Here is a 20,490-nt window from a genome sequence, read left to right as displayed (position 1 = left end):
CGTAGTGCCTGATCGTCAGGGCACTTCTCATGCGACTGGCCGTAATTTAGACCATCTCATGTCGGATAAGCTCCAAAAGCAGAGTAAATTACAGCAGGGATGTGAGCGATCAAATCCAACTTTGTTCTGGGCCTGCAGCTGGTTGAATGCAGAGATTTTCGGCTGAGACGCGGCGGCACTTTGGGCGCATCCTGTTCGCGCAGGTCTGACAGCGATGTTGCTTGGTTGACAGAGAGTTGAACCGAAGTTGTCTTCTTCAACAATTCTAGCCAGCAAATTCTGAAGACGTCGACATTTGCCGTTGCTGAGGACCGAGACGGAGATGACACTGCTAGGCGAGCCTTGCGAGTCCAGCCCCTAGGCGAGCTTTTCCCTTCCCGCTTGGCAGACCACATGGAAAGGGGTCAAGCCTCGTCTCGTTCGCAACGTGGCAGGCCGAGCGCAAAGATTTGGGACGGCTAATCCCGTCAAGACTTTGCAAGAGTAACCCATACATTTTTGAACAGGGTCGCGTTGGAGCGTTTGGAGTCCACACACAGTTTGCAGAGTAATCATCATCGTGATAGAATCCACCCCAAAATGCCGAACAAGGAAAAGTCGTATCGATAAGCGACAGGGCCGGGCGGCGCTGTGCTCGCCATGTCGCAGTGAATCAATAGCTTGGGCCACTAAGGAGAAGCTCATCTCCACAAGTAATTTCCCACGCAAGCCAACCGGACTGTGCCTACCAAGGTAAACTCACGATGTGATCACCAGAGCTGCGAATAAGCATCATCGTCTTTGCGCTTCCGCTTCTTCCTGCCAATCCGTCAATTCCGCCTTGGCTAGGGGAGCAAGAGTCCAGACTTGAACATCGTGCGATGAACGTCGTGGCACCTGAGATTACACCCACCATGGGTACTGCTGAGCGCCGAACACTTTGAATCTAGCTTCCTGGGAGTGGTTAGTGCTTTCCAAGGTTACTGTGTGTCGCGCAACCGTTTCTGCTTCCTTAAGCGCGGCAGAGTTGCTTTTGTGGAAATTATCAATGACTGTGGAAATAGGTAAGCCCCCTCCCTTAGGACACGTGACATCACCTACAGCAACTCTTGTTGTGATTGCCAAAGACAAGTCTAGGTCCCACACATCAAAACAATCCTTTCGGCCATATGTGGTACCAATGCTGTGTCGTCCTCCGAGGGTGACAATGACATGGACACTTGATGCTCACGTTGGAGGAGGTTGGGGCCCAGGGACAAGGTCGCTGGTCCCACAGCTGATGTTACCGTTCCGGGTCGCTTAGCCTCGTAAGGCTACGGATGTACCACGATACTGTTCTGCGCATTCTTAGGTAACAATTCACTTTCACTCGCATCTATGCAACGGGCAACTTTGAACTGAAGAGACGCCCTTATTTGGCTTGATCAGCCGAGCTAAGGGCATGCCAGGTCCTCGTTGCAGGTGTTGAGCAAGCCATCCTCAAATACATCTAGGACACAGATATACGTACAACCAGTTCAGCGTTTACTGGTTCCGCAGCCCAACATGCTGTGTGGACGTCAAGAGAGGCAGGATCCATGTCATGTAACTCGGATCATACACGTGTCGCTGACACTCCTGACGGAGCGTGTGTTGCCCAATGTAGTGGTAAGCAAGGTTTCACAGTATACCCATTTCCATTGCGTAACGTAACATTTCGTGCGAGACTAGAACCCTGAGGGATGGCCCTCTGTGTAGCCTAGCTTAAACTATGACATGTCCTAGAAAGCGTCATAGAAGTTCTAATAAAAGAAGTTCTTCGAACGAGCATCATCATGATATGTTCTCCAATCTGCAAGAAAGACCAGCCTCGAATCTGACACGACGCTCGTACGACATGTAGATACTTTGCTTTTGCAAAGACAGAGATCTCAGACAAGTCATCACCATAAAATTGATCGGGAAAGCATGCGAGTATTCAGGCATGGTTCACCTAGTTTTTAGATGGGCATGAATTGCCTCCACCATTTCCCCAATTATCATCGCCCAAGTCTGATTCTAGCTTTACCGCTCCAGTCAAACTTCGAACGAAAGTATGAGCGTTCAAAAGTCTCGGAAGAAAAGGAAGAAGGATTGGTGTTAATCATGGATCAAGTTAGCTAAAACCTGTTCGAACTCTGTATTTCGTTCACTTGTAATGATAAAAGCCAGGTTGGTTTGTACTGTAAAGGATACACCATACCGTACTTTTAACGGCATAGATTTCAAATCTCTCAACTACCATCCAGAGAAGAAGAGTTTTTCGATCCATGTACAAACCCTGACACAGATGAGTCTCGATCGCCCGCAGCAGTTAGCAATCAGCAACCGCCCTACCTGCTGACTAGCAACCGACTTGGCTCTCTGCCGTAGTACCCATGAGCTGCCGATATACTCCCAAGCGCCAGACCATAAGATTGGTCGCAGAATGCATACTACGCTTTTACAGTAAAGGATGAAAGTTCTGATATCTATCCGTGGTTTAGACATAGCATCATGTCCATGTGTGCACTACGTATACAGCCTTTTAACTAGGACTGGAAGGATACTTGTATTCAACCTTTGTAGTTATTCCAAATTACAAACCATCCTAATGTTATTATCTTATATTATCTATGTCGTAGAGAAAACAGCCGTTTTTGGGGGTAATAAGCTGCTGCTTTTAGAGGCGTTTTTGTAAGGCTGTGCCTACGTGACCCTGCAAGCAGCCGAGAGATGGCTCGTAACGAGCCAAGAGTAGAATGTCTGTATATGCACTGTTCTACGCAAGAATCAACTATCGCTGATTATTCTCACCTTTTTGTTGCATGGCGTGGGTATAGACCCGCATCCTGACAGTTTTCACCTCGCTTAGCCCCTGTTCTACTGCCGCTCTAACGAACCCAATGCTCCCAGTTATGCTGCACCGAAAGCCTGATACCACGACTTTAACCTCAATACCATCTCGACTTTGCCAGCGCACGCCGCGCAACAACGACCTGTTTGACAGTGCGACGATCTACGAAGCCTGCCAGGCCACCTCTTCCTTCGACCCGATCACCGTGGGCAGGTTAGCGAGGAGTAAGTGGACGGGCGACAGGCGCGCACAACCCAGTGCGGGAGGTGTAGGACTAGGCGCAGCTGGCACAGTCCTGAGTCCTACAATTGCTCGGACCCATCAAACAAACCCAAACATAATTCACAATGACCTCTAAGGTTTTTCTTCTCCTCACATTCGTAACTAGCCTCGTCCATGGCAACCCCCTCCAATTACTAAAGGAATGTTCCATCATCTAGCCCTGAGACTGTACGCCCCCCACCACCCCATATTACACATCTACTGGCATCCAATCAAGGCCTCCCCGCCAATTGATCGATCGAGCACAGACGCGTTCATGACCGTGCTAGGCATCAGCGCGACTGGCATGCCTTTGACCGTCACCCTAACTTCTCGCAATGATATAGTGTCTCTACAACATGTTGAAATATGGTCAACGAGCATGTACTCGCTTTAAATTCCACTCTAACATATCCCAAATTTCGCGCTTCCAGAGTACGAAGATGAATGCCAGCGAGCTCTTCGAAGAGGAACGCCTTCCGTGGTATAGCCATGATCAGTTTTATCCAGTACGAGCTGGTGAGGTTCTCGATTCTAGTTTTAAGGTTATTGGAAAACTTGGTTACGGCGCATACTCCACAGTCTGGCTGTGTCGGGATATCCGGTATGTTTGGCGTTCTTCACCCCCACCCTTCAAAGTCTGATCATTCATGCACAGAGAACGAGATACTGGCTTCGTCGCTGGCTACGTCGCTGTTAAAATTTGTACCCGAGATGCAGAAAAGTCTACACAACTTAATCGAGAGCTGGATTTTTACGAACACGTCAGTTCTATGGAATCACAGCATCGCGGCCAAGCATACATCCGCGGACTCTATGGCGAATTCGAGCTCGACGGTCCGACTGGCAAACATTTGTGCTTGGTGCATCCACCCATGCACATGACTATTCGACAGCTCCAGTATCAGAACTCAGCACACAAGCTCAATGTTCCGCTTCTGAAGTGGACGCTAGCCAATGTGCTAAAGGCGCTGTCGTTCTTACACGACGAAGCTAAGGTCGTACACGCAGGTACGGCAACATGATGCAACATGATCGAATTAACTGACCGGTTAGACATCAATCCTGCTAATATCATGCTGACTGTGGCTGATGAGACTATTCTGGAAGACTTCGAGAAAGCTGAAGCAGAGAACCCATCACCATCCAAAGTGATCGACAACACACGCACCATTTACCGTTCCCGCAAGTTTGGCCTTCCCACGGATGCTCTTTGGGGCCAACCGGTTCTCTGTGACTTTGGAGAAGCGCGGATAGGAGATTCCCACTCCGGCTTAATTCAGCCTGAGCTGTACCGTGCACCAGAGATACTTTTTGAGATGGAGTGGGGCTCTAAGGTGGACATTTGGAGTGTCGCCACGTTGGTAAGTATTGAATCCTATTGAAAGGAAGCCTCAATGACTTACTCTTGATTAGGTGTGGGACTTGTTTGAAAACCAGCATCTATTCGACGCCCGTGACAACGAGGGCAAATCATCAGGGACACATCATGTTTCCGAAATGGTTGCATACCTTGGAATGCCTCCGCTTCAATACACGCAAAGCAACAATATAACAAAGAAGGTCTTCGACGAGCAAGGTCAGTTACTGAGATTGTCCCGGCATAAACTTTGCTAAGTTCAATAGGACACTGGACGGGTGGTTCCAAGAGTGTAACTATTCCTAAGATCTCACTCGAGGAAAGAATCTCGGTGCTTGAAGGGGAGGAAAAGGAATTGTTTCTTGATTTCATACGCTCGATGCTCAGATGGCGGCCGGAAGACAGGAAGTCGGCGACTGAACTTCTGAAGCATCCATGGATGATTGACGCTAGGTAGTTACGACGGCAATCAAGCAACCCTTGCACTGCGAAGTCATTCTCAAGCAGTTTTTGTGTTAAGTGAATGTTTGGGATTGACTTACAAAAACATATCCATCTTCACTTCACTTCCGGGCAGTTCATGTCATCATCGCTGGCCTAGCAATTGTCTGGCCGACCTTGGCATCCGCACATAATATCGACGGTCTGGACCTCACTCGTTTTGTTCCCCGCTTATTGGCAAATTCTATATGCGCAGGAACTTTTTCTATCTTTAAGTAGTACGTGTCTGGAGCTTAGATATCGTCGTCCTTGAGTAATAGCATGAGTGGGGTAGCGACATTGACATGAACACCTCCGCACCGCAAGTCAAAGAGGTCGAGCCTATGGACGACATTCAGGACGGCCCGCGGGAAGAAGATATGCGCATCAATACCGAAAAGCTTGATGACAAGCTTTAAGAGCTCATTAACAACATGCACCCCAAGCTATACCCCGAAACTATTCGCCTCACGATCGCAAGACCACAGATTGAGTGCGCTACCCAACAGTCTGAAGCATTTTCACAAGCGTGGAGCTATTGTGATCGGTAACAATGGTACGTGTGCTGGGCAGCATCTCCACGAATCTCTCCAGCAGGTTATCGCCAAGGACAACGTTCTACTGGTGGCAGTGCGAGGAAGACGGCTAGGATGCTGGAGGTGATGCCGTCTTCAGCCCACAATCGCCTGACATTGACTAGGTGGTTTCTCGTTGAACGGTCAAAGAATGGGTTCTTCATGAAAAGGACAACAAGCGATGGCGTGGTGACACTTTTGAAGCCCAGGCCTTATGGCTGGTCCCTACTACAGCTTTCTACAGCTTTCTACAGCTGAATAGCTATCTGGGGGCGGCTGAGTAGGTTTGACTATAATAAAGGTGTGATAATGAAACACTGGGATGTCTCCGCTTATTGTTCTATGTAAACGGCTGCCGCGACTATGGTAAATCTTCGGAGAGCAAGTAATGGAACGGCGCTCCATCTACAGCCATTCGGCGACCCAGCGGTGCGGCTCAACACAAAATTTGGGCGCATTGAACGGTGAAGTGGAGGTAACTAAGTTTCGAATCAACTTCTCACTGGTCAAAGTGATCTTCAAACAAGAAAATAGTCCGGCCCTACCAGTGGTAATCATGGTTGACGGTCGAATTGGGCAGCGGTGCTAACAGCGAAGGTTTCGGCACTTCTAGATTATTGCACTAAAGTATATTTTCATCAAATCATGAGAAGTCAGTGGCTGAAGGTAATATGAAGATATTCCACCAGTATTAGTCCAGGTCGCAGACCAAGTGCGATGTATCACTTCACAGGCCTAGATGTCATAGATGTCATCCTAACGCAAGGTCATAATAATCACAACTCAGTTCTTCGGGACATGTGCACATTTCGGGAAAACGCCAATCGAATCCTTGGAGCATTCGTCAGTTATCGACCAGGACTAGCGTACTATAAGCTCGTGCACGTTCTTGCATGTGCGTGTATGCATATCACAGCGCATCGCTGCACTCCACCTGCAGCAACACAATCTTAGTTGTTAATATGCACAACTCAACGATTGCGTGACTCGACACCAGAGTCTTTCCCAGATTTGAAAACGCCATGCAGCCTTTACTTTTAAATGACGTCCCGAAGCATATTGTGTCTGAATGTTGCATACCCAGCGTAGATCTCGTACCCGAATGATCACCGCTCACATTGCTGCGCCGTATTACCGCGTGATCGAGTCGTTCTCAGCTCCTCCTCCTGCTAACCTAATCTGCATCCTGATGTAGCTGCATGCGGGCAATGAAGTCACGCCACAGATATGATATTGCTTTCTCAACAGCTATCTGCTGTATCCGAAGCGCTTGGCGCTGTTTCAAGCCAGGCAGACGTACCGAGCGGTACGGGCGGGACCGTCCAGCGGCGAGTCAGGCGGCCACGGCCCGCTATCGGTGTGATAAGTGAGCATGTCGGTGCCCGGGTCGGGCCTTAGGTGTCGCGTTACGTGGTCATCCGGAGAGTCATTATTCGCTCTCTGATCGGTATATTCATGTAATTGTGCGCTATAATGGCTCAGCAGGCTACCTTTCCACCGTCAAACCGTGTCATCATTCATGCTCATTCGCGATAGAGAGGATCTCTCGCTAAACTGAAAATAATCCTGGATATCAGCGTATGGACCCGCGTAATATCCTAATAAGCCTGGGAGCTCCAAACAGATTGTTGGGTGTGGTGAGATGTTGTGGGATGGGCTTCAAGTGAGACTGATGGGGAAGGCGGTCCTTGACTTAGGACCTGGTGTGGACAATAAGTCTGCTCGGTAATGGCCGACGTTGAAGCTCGTCCCTAAACTTGAACGGTGATGGTGACACGACTTCATAACTGCCGGTCTTGCGTTGAGGCGCCGCTGCCGCCATCCAACAGTATGAGAGCATTTAAACTTAGTGGAGGATTGTCTCGGCTTCCCGAACGGAAGGCTTGAGCGGCGTTCGGGTAGTCGATCCAGTAATGTTCGAGATGGCGGAATGTCGGTGAGCGTTTCTTCCCGTGGCTTTGTTCAGCCGATAGTCATCCCACGTCAACCACCTTTTCGAACCCATCCTGCTTCGTCGTACTCGACTAGAAATGCCGTCACTATTTGCCTTATCAGCTCGGGTTGGTTTTGGAATTACAAAGTAAGCTTGCAAGGCTAAATGAAGTGCACATTACTTGTCGTATACTGACAAGGATGCTCAGATTTTCGAGTAGTGTAGAGGACAATGAACAAATCTGAATATTGTTCTCTGCGTCAATGCGGACCCTACAAACTTTAAGCATGTGCGCTCGACCGAGAAAAATTAAAAGATAGTATACTACGTATCCGCGTCGTGAATTAAAGCATAGATAACCGCATCAAATCGAAAATGAATCAAAATGAACCCCGTGATTGCACTTTCATGCGGTTGGGTAGTCCAAAAAGACGGTGTGCAGAGCCCAGCCATGCAGAACAACGTCTGACTCGGCTTTTACGATCTCCAGAAGTCTAGTCCAACCAGCGCAAACGTGGTATATCCAAAACCCGATAAATACCCGATAAAAGGCGCAAATCTAGTAAAAAGTAAAAGTAACCACAACCAAAACTTTTGTGTCGGTGTCCGGGAAGAGAAATGAGACCAAGGATGATTACTGTATTTGCTCCGATCGAGAATGGGTCGTGTGAATCAAAGTCTCTCCCCGTCTCAGAAAAAGAGTTTCTGAAGCAACGACCTATCTGACTGGCGGTAGGGGCGGGTCGGGAGTGACGGGGTATATCGACTAACGCATGGCGCAGCCGTGCAAGTATTAGGACCGGAAATTTTACGCCCGCTTGCCGTTAATGGCTTTAAGTTCGACGTCACTGTCATAAAGTCAGCTCGTGTGATTCGGTAGTTCAGATACTCTGGTGTTGGGCTGAGGTGATGGAGGGTAAGGGAGTTGAACTGTGCGTTGGGTACGCGGACCGCAGACGGCTGAAACTAATGCCGTGTGAAAGCGGTCCGATAACAAGAGGCGCGGGAATGATGGGACATACAAGATTAACTTGGCATCTGCTGGGATGTGTCCAGGGAAGCCACTAGACAAAGGTATGGTTAGCCGCCATGTTCCCCCCATTCGTATCAGATCATTTGACATGAACGTGCTTTAGAGAGGCCTTGGAGGCTGCAGAAATTTGCGTTGCACACCGTTCGGAAGCCGTGGCGCTGTACAGCTCGAGATGTCGTAATAATCGAAGGTTGATAATCCAGTCAAAGTTCGAAAGTGCCGTATCCCGGTTCAAAATGTGGGCGTCCAAGTCGACCAGTCCTTTCCAGATGCGTATATTGTCGGCCAACCTCTTCTCATGTGGTATTGATAGTGGTGTAGAGAGGTCTCGGGATGAACTCACCGGGCGCCATAACCATAGTCACTAGATCAAGCACTATGTTAGTGATGCTCAGAGGTCGAATGACAGGAGTTGAAGAGGTAAATACGTACGCTGATATAGTCAAAGTTGCTTTCTCGCCTAACGTCATTGGGGAGCTTGAAGTGGAACCTAGGATACCCTCATCCCAGCCTGTGCAGAAGCGTCAGTTCGTATGCACAATTGGATGTGCAGACTGCATATGCAGCACGCTCGGAGCTGGATTTCAGAAGGGATGAAAAGAACGGACCTCGAATGACGCGACCAACACCAATCGGCGTAATGAGGTCGCCGCGACCCACTGACGTGTCGAATCTAAGATCACGCTCAGTCCAACATCCAGATCTCGACTAGCTCCGAATTGGGGTGATGAACGAGGCGTCTATACTCACTTTGTGCCTTTGTTGTCTGGTGTATCTTCGTCGAAGAGCCAACCTGCAATTGTTGTAAGCCATTGACTTTAGCACGCGAGAAAGTTGTGCTACCTGTGTATTCCATGGACACCTCGTCATGCTTCTTGGGGACATCACAGCCATTCCCCGGCTTGAGGACCATCTTCTCGACGCCCATTGTGCCTAGGAAGTAAGAATCCGATTTTGAAAATGTATATTGCAGGGTGTAAAGCTTGATATCCGCTAGCGTTCAGGGACCTTGATTCCTCTCTGGTACTGGGGATGAGCTAGTGTAGACTAAGGTTGAGGAGGATGCTGAATTGAAAAAAGTAGACCAGGAAGAGGGCGGAGCTCGGGTTTTAATAGCAGGCCAAGCGTAGGGCTGGAGCAGGAGGCTTCCTAGGTACTATGGCTGAAAGCTTAGACATTGAAGGCTCCTGTTCCCGCAGCCGCAGAAAAGCTGTGCGACAGATTGGCTTGTTCAATAATTGCATCAGACGGGTTTTTTTTAGCCCCCTCGCATACGCCGCTGCTCCGCAGCATTTGCTGCAAGGCAATTGCGGTCTACGAACCACGGGTGCTGTTGGGAGCGGTTGTCTCCCGGGGAATCCTCCCCATGCTCAAGCCGTTTTAACGTCAGAAGTAACTTTGTTGGTCTGGCCCTTCGAACACCCCCGTCATGTGCAACATCCCAGCTGACACGCGATTGGAGCTCCACCATTGCCATGCTAGGGATTGGAAGGCTGTACCCGTACCAAACTTTCCCGCGACTACCGAGCGACATGTCAACCTCACAACGCCAATTAGGCTTGTGTGACCTGACCAGCCTAGCTCATACTGGCCTCAAGCCTGAATTTTTTTTCCCGCGGGGGTGACCAACTTTCTGATTGCGGAGATACTGTCGGTCAAGTCGAAGCCAGGTGGGGTGGACGTAGTGGGGAACAAAGGTACCCAGGTACAAGGTCAAGCTCACGAGACGCAGCTATACTCACCACAGGCCCGCCATCAGCACCATGGATTCGTGGCGCTCTCCTCAAAACTTTAAAGCCCGCTTCTAGGAAGGCGATGCGTAACTAAGCCGTCGGGATGGCTTTTCCTCACTATAGGTGGCCGCACCAGGAGAAGATGTCAAGCAACGCCCCTAAGCGCCACTGCAGCCCCATCCTGTCGAATGACATCGCAGTCCGTGCCGGACACCATCACATAGACCCTTCCGTGCATCCGCATATGGCAATTCTTTCAGCCCGCGTGGCCTGGCTGATGGTGGTGCTTATGGAGGGGTACGCTATTATTCCTGATCTACTCCACTTGTTGTCCTCAACATCCGAGTGGCACCCTAACAGAAATGGTATATTCAGATCTGTGGTACAAAGATCAAACTTTAGTACACATAAAAGACGAATCTCTTCATGAGCAGAGTTAGGTGCAGTCTCAGAGCCGCAGTTGCCGATATTCGAACAATGACCGGTGTTACACTGTTCTCCTATGAAAAAACACGAAACGATTCAACGAGTCCGAGGACGGTCCGGTTAGTTGATATTGGCTTTGGACCGCGCTACCCTCGAGAACTCAGTTCGGTCAACGCCCGCTAGCCATTGTGTAGGTTGCGGTCCAAGGATCCGGCCTTTTTTTCATCCAAGTCCAATATCGCATGCCAATCAGAGCTGGAGCGGCACCACACCCGGCTTCCGTACTAGACCAGGACCCACTTTGAAGCGCAATCGGTTTGCAAGCGGCGTTGCGAAGAGCACAAATGGGGAATTACGGGCTATCGTGCTTCTCGCGGTAATTGTATAATTGTCTGACCCGGGACAAGTCTTGCAAGTGTAGCGGAGACGGAGTAGATACCGTTGGCACCACACGTGCGCTCAGGCCAAGAACCTTGCTTTTAGCCATTCGCTTCCCCTCCTAACCACAACCGATAATAGGCGATCGTGGGCCCTGTGCAGAGAACTGGGAGCCCAGGAGCATGGTTTGGGGACCTCCCTGCTTGCCGTATTGGTCGAAGTGGTTGGGCTTGCATCGCCTGAAAAGTGTAATAAGGTAATTATGAGCAATCTACGCATCTGAAGTGCGGCATCGTGAACATACGCGGTTAATTTTGTCAACTAGGCTGGTAGTCTACATCGGAGAATATTGTAGTCAACATCTTGGTCAGATTGGCCACTCTCATCCTTCCAAATCGATCAGTAGCACAACTCAAATACGACAGAAGATGTCAGCTATCGAATGAAAGAGCTATTGAAACCCTCATTGGAGGCTTGTCCAGAATGGCAACTGCGCCAGATCGGTTACGGAGATAGCGGAAAAACCTACGCTGGGGAACCGGCTGTCCTTCCGTATCCCACCCGGGTCAGCATAATGCATCTTTTCGATTCCTGCTTTTTGTATGAAGGCCAATAAGCGCGTATAGTTGGTACCTATCTGATCAATCCCATGACTGTCGTCAGACATAACAAAGCCACCGTTCAATTTCAAGAACATCTACATCTTACGTCAGCGGGCAAAACGTTGAGCAGGGCTTGTGGCGGTGTGACAGACCTGACAGATGGGCAGACATGGATACGGCTCAGCCAAGCCTTTCCGCAGACCCGACGAATTGAGCTCTAGGAGACCGCCGTAAGAGGCAACGTATTGCAGATTGCGCGATATCCTTTGCCACACGCCGGACATATCTTTGAACTCGGCGTCGCGATGATCACTCAAAAGGCGGATAAGGTCAAAGTGTCCAACGATGGGTGGTCTGAGCGCTTGTAGCATCTCGTATTGCGAATCGAAGTAGTCCTCGAACAGCGTCTCATCCGCCCCACCTGACTTATCTCGAGCTTGTTCGTACATTGTACGGTCAAAGTCGATGGGTATTGTGTGCATATGATGGACAGAGCCCATGAAGAAATCGAACGTATACTTGCGGAGGATGTCCTGAACGAGCTGCAAAGTAGACGGTCGAATGTATTCGGACTCGAAGCCGATCAAGATCTGGATCTTGGTGGAGTATACATTCCTCATCCGATGCGCTTCAATGATGAAGTCGTCGAACAGCTTGGCAAGGGTCTCTTCGGTGTGAGAGTCGGCTTCCTCAGGGTAGAAGTCCTCGTACGGTCTGGGGATATGCTCCGTCAGCGCAAAGGTATGGAAGCCTTTTGCAATAGCTGCCTGAACCACATCCTCTAGACTATCCTTTGCATGACCGCAAAATTGGCCCGAATGGGTATGGTGGGAGTATGGCATGTTGCGATGGGTTGTGTAACTATGTATCTACACTGTTGATATTTTTCCGGGCAACCAATGACTGCACATACGCTTCTTGATCTCCGAACCTGACCTGATTGCGAAGAACTCTTGACAACAGTAGACTTGCGATTCGCGACAGTTGGTCGCTCGAAATGATAGGAACAGGAATGAGTGTAGTAGTAAGACGAGATGTATCACTTTCAAAATTCGGTCGCGAAGCGTGAGATATGGATGACATAAGCTAATTCCAGCACGTCACTTCCACTTCAAGCTTAGTACCCGCCCTCCACGTTGTATCCGAGTCACCTTGAAAGACATCCCCACGTAGATTTTGAGCATTGTGAGCAAAATAACTAGCAGATGAAAGTAGGAAAGCTGGCTAACGTGCGATCAGAAGGCGCCCATCTACTTTTATTCCAAGTATTGCCTTGGAACCATCTCAGCTCTATTTCTATCTCACATCCCACTTTCCTTCGGGTAGTTCACTGCAACTTCTGGCCAGCACAAGTGCGCGATAGAACATCTTCCAAGGCAATTTCTTTACTCAACTACCACTACGAATATCAACATGGCCAAAACCTCCCAGACAGTCAAACCAACAATCTACTTTGGCTACGGCTCAAACCTCTGGCTCCACCAAATGCGCACTCGATGTCCCACATCCCAATACCTAGGCGTCGCGCGATTAAGAAACTACCAATGGATCATCAACGACCGGGGCTACGCCAACGTCGTGGAAGTGCCACAAGACGGCAAGCAACAAGACCAGCATGACAGCAGCAACGACGGGAAGTACGACGACGTAGTCTTCGGCCTAGTATACTCCCTAAAAGAAGAAGATGAACGCCGCCTCGACAAGAACGAAGGCGTACCAATCGCCTACACTAAAGAACTACTCCCATGCGACCTTTGGTCTGCGTCAACGAATGGCAAAGTCGATACAGAAAGGCCTCCTACATACACGCGCGACATGCTGGTTTACATCGACCGCGAGCGCACGGTACCCGATTCGCCGCGGAAAGAATACATCTACCGTATGAACCGGGGCATTGCGGATGCGGTGGATATGGGCGTGCCGGAGCAATACGTCCTTGACGTGATGCGCAAGTTCATTCCCGCAGAGAAAGAGGGTGAGACGAGGAAGAGTATGGAGGAATTTGCTGCAAAGCAGGCTGCCCAGTTCAGGGATGAGAGCGGTGTGTTTCAGTGATTTTGGGCCAGTCTGGTGAGAAGAGCATGATCGGGTCTTGCTCTATGAGCTCAGGGACGGAAGTGTTGGTGAAGGAAAGCGGCGAAAGGGAATAAGCTGGTCATTCTATCTTAGACTTACACAGAAGAGGAATAGACCTAGTTCATAAGTGACGCAGGGACACCCCAGAGACGCGAATGTCCCGAACTGCACGAAGCATTGTTCTTTCTAGCAGGACAGGCTGAAAGCCTCATCCTTTTCCCAACTTGCCTATCCAATCCTGATCCTCAATGGTCTATCCACCACAATCCTTTGTCAATCTAGAGCTCCTCGCGAGCCTTACGGTAGCTTGCCTAATAACGAACAACGCATCAGTTGGGGTTTCGATATTTTTGCTATAAACTTGCATCAGACAGAGCGCAGCGTAGTAAAGCAAGGAAGCAAGCAAGCGAGTAAGGGATGTAAAGGCATATGCAGCAGACTAGAAACCAGAGGACTGATGTCTACGCACCTCCTGTTCGACTTGCAGCTGGTCAACGACGGGCGCCAGCTCCGACAGAATCTCGTATGCCTTCTTGTGGTATTCGAGTTGGGCGGCGATGAGGTCGGCAAGGTTGCGGAGGGGTTCGGGGGTATCAAGGACCTTGCGTGAATGTTAGCCTTCCTATACTCACTCCTCTCTTTATAAAGTGTCGTAGGGTTGACGGGGGTTTCGCGCACATTCTTCATGACCCCAACAGCTTCCTCCGTCTGTCCCACAAACTCATCCTCGGCCTGCTCAATCTTCGCCCTCGCCTCTTCACTCAGATCCTCTTCGACACCGTCCTTCCTTCCGGTCTGACCAGGCAGGGTAAACGCAGGTCCCTTTGCACTGGCCTTGGTCGCATCGAGGCTCAAGCGCGCATTCTCCACGGCCTTGCGCGCACGCGTCGCAAACTGGATGTTAGTATTCAGCGTTGTGCTCCAGCCCGCCAGAAACCTAGACTGAATCTGCGCATCCTGTGCAAGGCGAGCCTCGCCGACCTTCTCGCTGGCGATGGCGTATTTCTCGAGACCTGTCGCAAGCGGATCCTCGCTAGAGCTGGTTTGCTCGGATGTGAGCATGTGCGAGGCGTTGACCGCGGCGCGGGCAACGGCATGGCTGAAGGTCTTGGGCTGCGGCTTCGCCGAGGGCGGCGCAGTGAGGGCAGCCTGGGCTTCGGCGGGGGAGGTGGCGCTCGAGAGGAGGTGGACTTTCTCGGAGACGGTGCGGCCGAGATCGTTGAAGGACTCGCGGAGGTTGGCCGGGTAGTCGTAGGCTTCGTTGGAGTATTGCGAGCTAGAGAAGGGAGCATATCAGCGGGAGTTGGGGTTAGACGAGACGGGGGCCGAGAGCCGTACGTGACCTGGAGCATGGTCGTGTGCACCTTCTTCAACGCATCGACGCGCTTCTCAAGCTCAATATAGTCCGGGGGGAGTTGGGTCTGCCATGAATTGCGTCAGCGTCGCTTTCAACAGCGGTTCCCCGGAAGCGTGTGCGTGCCCTTGAATGCATCCACGACCCAAGGCTGGGGCAAGCGTACCTTATCGTCGACCTGGCCAACCTGCTCCTTGACAAACTGCTGCGTCCTGGCGGCCCATGGCGTGAAAGAAGCACTGGTAAGGGAAGCCTAGTCAGCATATCTCGAGCTATTACCCAGCATCGCGCAGCTCGAGGAGCCGAGCGCAGGAGCAGGCGTACGAGATGTTCTTTCCAAAGGCTGAGATCTTTCCGAGGTTGTCCATTGTCGCTGGTGGAGATATTCGTCTTTATTGTTTGTATAGAGCAGACGAGGGTTTGGCGTCGTGTTGTCTTGAACTTGCTGGTTGAACCTCCATGCGCAACATCCCAGCATCGCGCTAGCTGCTTTGGGCGCCGCACGAGTCCCTGTCGCCGCCGCCACGACTTGTCCACCAACATTAGTATTTTGCAATGAACAGAATAATCGATTTCTATTCTGGATTTCCGCTTCTACGCCCGCAAGCCTGAAACGTGCGCTAGACGTAATTCCCTTCCATTCGAATCCAACGACAATGACTGTCGCGCTCCACGTTGAAGGCGCGTGCGTCCTAGTTCACAACTCCACTACATTGACACCACCATGCCTAACAAACACTTCACAGCGAACAAGCTGTCAGAGAGGTTTGAAACATCGCTCTCAACTACGTTTCGAACCCACAGCAGTTCGCTGCACCGTCAGCTGCGTTCACGAAAGAAAATCCAAAAAGTTCATGGGTGGACTAAGGTACTATTGTTGTCATCGGGCATATTTTGCCCTCGTTCATGACTGCTATACGTGATGAAATCAGCTAATGTAGCGGTTGTCGCACACAAGTGATGGGTAGCCCTGTTGTCTTCAGACGAGAAGGGGAGATGAAATTTACTGCGTTGCTGCCCAACGATATGTGTAACAACGCCGTGCCAACGAGGCGGTGAAGTATGATAGATATCGTGTTAAGTATGTTGCCTACTGCTCCATGCGTACATCGTGAATAGAGGACCCCGTTGAGTCAAATATGAAGATCAATTTTTCGTACTAGGTCGCACATCGTCTCCTCGTCTACTTCTACGCGGCGTCGTAAGTGTTGAATATAGACTACCAAGCACCGCAACCATATCCTGTCCTCGGGTATTCCATCTTTTTTCCGTATCATGTATGCCTGACCCGATCATAGTCCGTCATCATCTATAGAGTTTGCATTCCGATGTGCGCGCATCGCCCTTGCCGCTGTGCCCGAGATCGATTCGACGCCAGCAGTCTGCCTTGACCAGACGTTGAAACTAAGGTGCAGAAGCACAACGCATGTCCCACCACATGGCGGGAACTTCTCGCTCACACTTTCCTATTTCGTCCAAAAGCGCTGCAGGAGCGTTGCACACAGATGGCTGTTGTGTCCCAGACGTGCGCACGTAGCGAGCGGTTCTAGATCTGTCGATCAACGTGTCACCGAACGCCTCTCGGAAGCGCATCTGTAACGGCGGCTTGAGCACAGTGGGGATGAATAGAGGATTTTAGGGGGCGAAGTCAGGAGCTGCACGCATCCGCCATCCGGGGAAGCGGGCGCACCGTACGTGTAATCCTGTTGAACGACGGGAGATCGCTGACCCGTCATCTCATTTCCTCCATGATTTACTGCACGGAATACTGCGAGCTCGATCCGTATGCCTCTGCGATCGATGACTTGCGATCGCTACCGTATCCCGACGCCCACTCCGGAGAGCCATACATGTCCATTCCAGATACGCCCGCGCCAATTGTGTCTGCGCTTGTGATGGTCATGCCGTCTGAATTTGGAGAGTCGGAAATGGTCATAGAGCTGAAGATGCCTCTCATTTCGCGTAGGTCATCCGATACCTGATCCTTGGGTGCCATGGTGCGGTCCTTGATGAAGTCTTTGATCGAGCGGATGATGGGCGGACACGCTTCGTCGTCGGGTAGCCACCAGTCGGACGGGCCGGCACCCATTGATTCGAGCATACGGTTTCGAAGGACGTCTGAATAAATGTACCTGTATGCGAATGTTAGCATTTTCGAGCGCATGCTGACCCCACATTGATGATGTGAGATTTGAAGGCACAACTTACCCCGATGCTTCAATCTTGGCAAAAGTGCGACGGACCCATTGTACAGTTTTTGGGTCTTTTGGCAAGAACAAAATTGCGATAGCAAAACTGACGTGCGCCTCAACAATTGTTCCTTGCGGTGCGTCGGGATATGCGCACATCGCTTCGAAGAGCTGCACTGCTCTGTACGCTGTCTTGGTGATCTCTGGATCAAAGGGTTGTTTTAAGGCCATTGCTGCCGAGACGTGGTACATGAACACAATCCCCCACATATCGAGGCAAAGGAAATTCGTTGTCCACAAGGGACCGCCCCAAATGACGTTCTCCTCGTGAGGATTGACAATGTCATTCGGGTTATACTCTCCTGGAAGGTTTTTGACCTTGTGGCTGGGGTCCAGAAGTTCCGTGCATATGTTCTTTTCTAGATTTTCCAGCTTCTCTTTTAGTAGTGGTAGCTGTGCCATGAAGTCTTGAGGACTGACAAGTCCTTTTCCGGTTCTTGCAAAAAGGTCGTTTGAATCTTTTGCCAGCAGCCGCGAGTAAGCAAAACGCTCCTCATACTTCATGCTTAGGTCTTCGGGGTCCTCGCGCACTTTTGACGCGTAAGAAGTATGTACTGCTTCGTACCACTCTCGACCAAGCACAGCTTCTCCGCCCGACTGAAAGCCGACGAACAAGTCGAAACGAATATACCAAAGGAGAACCTTGAGGAGAAATTCCGATTGCGTGATGCTTTCCGGCGTGTAAAGGCGAGTGAGCATTTCAAAGGCAGCTTTCTGGTGGCCCATAAGATTGACCCAATCACCGAGCATCTCCTGAAACAAAAGATTAGCGCATGAAGACATGAACCCTTAGGACGTCCTCACTTCGATGCTTGCGAGCTGAAGTATGGTCAAGAAAGTCGCAAGTCCTTGTTTCTTGTTCTTCGTAATGTATACTCGTAGTCGGGAGACTGATTCATTGTAGAATTGGAGAAAAGTTGAGATACGGCCGTTCGGCTGCGAGATTGTGTGAAAGTATGCAGCGTAGCCTGCTACTGCGTATTTGAGAGGTTCAAACTTCATTGCGCGAGATAAGAGATCGCCTTTAAGGAAATTGTAGGTATCGCTCTTTAGCGAATAGTGATGAATCGTCATGTGGTGCTGGAAGTAGTTCAAGTAGAAGTGGAGATCTCGGGCCATTGCAGAGGTAGCCTTCGTCGCGGGACCGGCCTTGGTAGCTTGCGCGCTACCTTTGCGCGAGAGTGGCGGTCGTCCTGTCGGTGGAACTACGGAGGAAGCCTCGGTAGAGGGCGATGTGCTCTGATCTAGGATTGACCCTGGTGTGTGCGAAGAATCTTGGAGTTCTTGGCTCTTGGACAAGAAATCCTCATCGAAACCAATGTCGTCGTCGTCGTCGTCCTCATCCTCCTCATGATCGTCGTCATCATCGAAAATAGCAGGCAGATACCCCTTTCCATCTTCATCATGATCCTCGGGCGACGATGTTCCTTCCGCGGACGAAGACTTGCCTGACTTTAACCCACTGCGAGTCGACTTCTGACTAGACTGTGCATCTGGGTAGATGCACTCTCGATTCCCTTTGCGGCACCCTATAACCAAAGATGTTAGATGTTGCCAAAGTTCAGGGCGTAAGACCTGTTACTCACTCACGCACACGGGGTGATTTTCGTCGCACTGTTATGCAATCAGCTGTGTCCATGTCTGACCGAAAGTATTCGGCAATCACCTTGACTCTCCGTTGCCTGCACGTAAAGCAGCCGCTCCGGGTTCTACGATGCTTCACTTGCTCGCCAGGAGCTGGTCGTCTTCGTGGGCGGGTGTTGTTCCCACCTTGCGCTGATCCTATCGGCCCAGGCACGTCCTCGAACTGATCGACATAGGTTGGGTGAATGAGAGGCTCGCTATATTGCACAAAAGGTCCAGGGGCTCCAGGGTGGAATGGGTTGTCTTGCAGTGCTGGAGCGTAGGAGCCATGTGGAATTGTAGTTGGTGGGGCATGCAGACTGTTGGGAGTGGGAACCGCGTTGGGATCGATATTGTAGTACTGCGGCGGGACGTTCTGGCGCGACGGATAATATCCAGACATGATGGGACCGACTACTGTGAAGGAAAGACACAGTGGTTGAGTCGCGGTCGTCTGTGGTTGTGGGTGACGATATGCTTGATCAACGTCATTCAAGATCCAGGGCTGCAGGGGTGCGAGGCCGATCGCCCTGAGTTTGATAATGGCTCTGGCGCAGGGTCCTCAGCTCAGGTACGGGACGGGGACTTGAAAAGGTTATAGAAACGCGCGGGTGGTACATGAGGTCGATCCAAAAGGTGCAGGTCGAGTAAGTAGTCGAGGTTAATGCACGCTGGGTTCGGCGCGGGTGTTGGCCCTTGCTAGCACCGCCAACCCAGCTGGTGTAAAATGCGATAGAGTCTCGACACGTCCAAGTCCCACGGCAGAGCAAGGTGGATGTGGCGCACACGGCTGCTGACGACGAGGGCTCGCAGGCGCAAGGCCAGTCTGAAACCGGCCAACGTTCAGGATGGAGCACAGCAGCCGCAGCAGCAGCCGTCAGAGGTGGTGGTTGTCTGGATTAGCCCTGGACTGAAGCCATCTGGCTGGATCGGAAGCAGAAGCAATGCTGGGTGCCAGGAACGGACAGCCTGAGGGTTCATTCATCAAAACGTCTGCCATTTGAGGCCGGGGTACAGTGAACTAAAAAGCAGGCCGCTGACTTGCTTGTCTGGTTCCCTTCTCAAGCCGCCAGGCCGTGCACCCTGCCCTGTCCTGGACGATTCCGTCTTCCGCGCAGCCATGGATTGGATTAGCTCAGTGCAAGACGCACCCTGTGGTCTTAGAACACTGTTGTTGTTATTAACAACCGTGCGAAGCGGTCCATGATTGTGACAAAGATGCGCAGTCCGACGGAGAAGGGAGTCTGGGGCACCAGTAGCAAGACATCTTCATCCCGGAACATTCGCTGTAAGATGCCGCAAAGCAGGGTAGGGCTAATTTACTAAATAGTTCTTACTTAGTAATTACTATTTAGTAATTACTAAATACTAAAATTAGTAAATTACTAATTAGTAATTACTAAAAAAAAATAGTAATTACTATTTAGTAATTACTAAATAGTAATAATTAGTAATTACTAGTTACTAAATAGTAATTTAAATAAAATAAAAAAATTACTAATTTATTTATATATATTTATATATATTATATACTAAAAAAATATAAAATATATAGATATATATATAAATAGCCC

The 20,490-nt window shown here is 50.3% G+C and overlaps 6 protein-coding genes across 6 annotated transcripts; 2 read left to right on the top strand and 4 right to left on the bottom strand.

The window, feature by feature from the left end:
• Positions 1 to 3,537: 3,537 nt before the first annotated feature.
• Positions 3,538 to 4,911, top strand: K460DRAFT_286890 (non-specific serine/threonine protein kinase; the record flags this gene model as incomplete). The annotated part of the gene is made up of 5 exons (XM_040928932.1): positions 3,538 to 3,698; positions 3,753 to 4,105; positions 4,151 to 4,458; positions 4,511 to 4,673; positions 4,721 to 4,911. 5 exons carry the CDS (start codon positions 3,538 to 3,540, stop codon positions 4,909 to 4,911), a joined length of 1,176 nt encoding a protein of 391 aa, XP_040785876.1.
• A 3,057-nt stretch (positions 4,912 to 7,968) lies between these two features.
• On the bottom strand, positions 7,969 to 9,518 carry K460DRAFT_142927 (FKBP-type peptidyl-prolyl isomeras-like protein). Its single transcript, XM_040926755.1, has 7 exons — positions 9,319 to 9,518; positions 9,226 to 9,268; positions 9,084 to 9,148; positions 8,908 to 8,986; positions 8,819 to 8,839; positions 8,465 to 8,506; positions 7,969 to 8,290 (listed from the first exon to the last, which is right to left on the bottom strand). The coding sequence occupies exons 1-7, from the start codon at positions 9,401 to 9,403 to the stop codon at positions 8,251 to 8,253; spliced, it is 375 nt and encodes a 124-aa protein (XP_040785875.1). The 5' UTR covers positions 9,404 to 9,518; the 3' UTR covers positions 7,969 to 8,250.
• Positions 9,519 to 11,338: 1,820 nt separating this feature from the next.
• K460DRAFT_368205 (histidinol-phosphatase) lies at positions 11,339 to 12,678 on the bottom strand. Its single transcript, XM_040933730.1, has 2 exons — positions 11,767 to 12,678; positions 11,339 to 11,709 (listed from the first exon to the last, which is right to left on the bottom strand). The coding sequence occupies exons 1-2, from the start codon at positions 12,454 to 12,456 to the stop codon at positions 11,476 to 11,478; spliced, it is 924 nt and encodes a 307-aa protein (XP_040785874.1). The 5' UTR covers positions 12,457 to 12,678; the 3' UTR covers positions 11,339 to 11,475.
• An 82-nt stretch (positions 12,679 to 12,760) lies between these two features.
• Positions 12,761 to 13,694, top strand: K460DRAFT_368204 (uncharacterized protein). Its single transcript, XM_040933729.1, has 2 exons — positions 12,761 to 12,799; positions 12,854 to 13,694. The coding sequence occupies exon 2, from the start codon at positions 13,028 to 13,030 to the stop codon at positions 13,667 to 13,669; it is 642 nt and encodes a 213-aa protein (XP_040785873.1). The 5' UTR covers positions 12,761 to 12,799; positions 12,854 to 13,027; the 3' UTR covers positions 13,670 to 13,694.
• A 202-nt stretch (positions 13,695 to 13,896) lies between these two features.
• Positions 13,897 to 15,459, bottom strand: K460DRAFT_368201 (uncharacterized protein). Its single transcript, XM_040933728.1, has 6 exons — positions 15,369 to 15,459; positions 15,211 to 15,283; positions 15,029 to 15,111; positions 14,369 to 14,966; positions 14,160 to 14,291; positions 13,897 to 14,001 (listed from the first exon to the last, which is right to left on the bottom strand). Exons 1-6 carry the CDS (start codon positions 15,410 to 15,412, stop codon positions 13,969 to 13,971), a joined length of 963 nt encoding a protein of 320 aa, XP_040785872.1. The 5' UTR covers positions 15,413 to 15,459; the 3' UTR covers positions 13,897 to 13,968.
• A 1,338-nt stretch (positions 15,460 to 16,797) lies between these two features.
• On the bottom strand, positions 16,798 to 19,319 carry K460DRAFT_288813 (uncharacterized protein; the record flags this gene model as incomplete). The annotated part of the gene is made up of 5 exons (XM_040929076.1): positions 16,798 to 17,176; positions 17,253 to 18,046; positions 18,098 to 18,822; positions 18,880 to 18,907; positions 18,960 to 19,319. The coding sequence occupies 5 exons, from the start codon at positions 19,317 to 19,319 to the stop codon at positions 16,798 to 16,800; spliced, it is 2,286 nt and encodes a 761-aa protein (XP_040785871.1).
• Between the last annotated feature and the right edge of the window lie 1,171 nt (positions 19,320 to 20,490).

Source organism: Cucurbitaria berberidis, assembly GCF_010015615.1.
Source record: "Cucurbitaria berberidis CBS 394.84 unplaced genomic scaffold K460scaffold_4, whole genome shotgun sequence".
Classification (NCBI taxonomy): domain Eukaryota; kingdom Fungi; phylum Ascomycota; class Dothideomycetes; order Pleosporales; family Cucurbitariaceae; genus Cucurbitaria; species Cucurbitaria berberidis.
The sequence above is the reverse complement of the archived record's forward strand: the minus strand, read 5'-3'. Positions and strand labels throughout refer to the sequence as shown.

What these genes read in the sequence shown, in the direction of transcription:
- K460DRAFT_368205 (XM_040933730.1), bottom strand. Translation starts at nt 12,456, where the DNA reads ATGCCATACTCCCACCATACCCATTCGGGCCAATTTTGCGGTCATGCA. An exon ending in CATGTCTGCCCATCTGTCAG is followed by an intron (nt 11,710 to 11,766) that starts GTCTGTCACACC and finishes CGTAAGATGTAG; the next exon opens with ATGTTCTTGAAATTGAACGG.
- K460DRAFT_142927 (XM_040926755.1), bottom strand. Translation starts at nt 9,403, where the DNA reads ATGGGCGTCGAGAAGATGGTCCTCAAGCCGGGGAATGGCTGTGATGTC. An exon ending in GCAACTTTGACTATATCAGC is followed by an intron (nt 8,840 to 8,907) that starts GTACGTATTTAC and finishes TGCTTGATCTAG; the next exon opens with TGACTATGGTTATGGCGCCC. An exon ending in GCAGATGCCAAGTTAATCTT is followed by an intron (nt 8,291 to 8,464) that starts GTATGTCCCATC and finishes ACTTTATGACAG; the next exon opens with TGACGTCGAACTTAAAGCCA.
- K460DRAFT_368201 (XM_040933728.1), bottom strand. Translation starts at nt 15,412, where the DNA reads ATGGACAACCTCGGAAAGATCTCAGCCTTTGGAAAGAACATCTC. An exon ending in GCCTTTGGAAAGAACATCTC is followed by an intron (nt 15,284 to 15,368) that starts GTACGCCTGCTC and finishes TTCCCTTACCAG; the next exon opens with TGCTTCTTTCACGCCATGGG. An exon ending in TTGGCCAGGTCGACGATAAG is followed by an intron (nt 15,112 to 15,210) that starts GTACGCTTGCCC and finishes AATTCATGGCAG; the next exon opens with ACCCAACTCCCCCCGGACTA.
- K460DRAFT_368204 (XM_040933729.1), top strand. Translation starts at nt 13,028, where the DNA reads ATGGCCAAAACCTCCCAGACAGTCAAACCAACAATCTACTTTGGCTAC.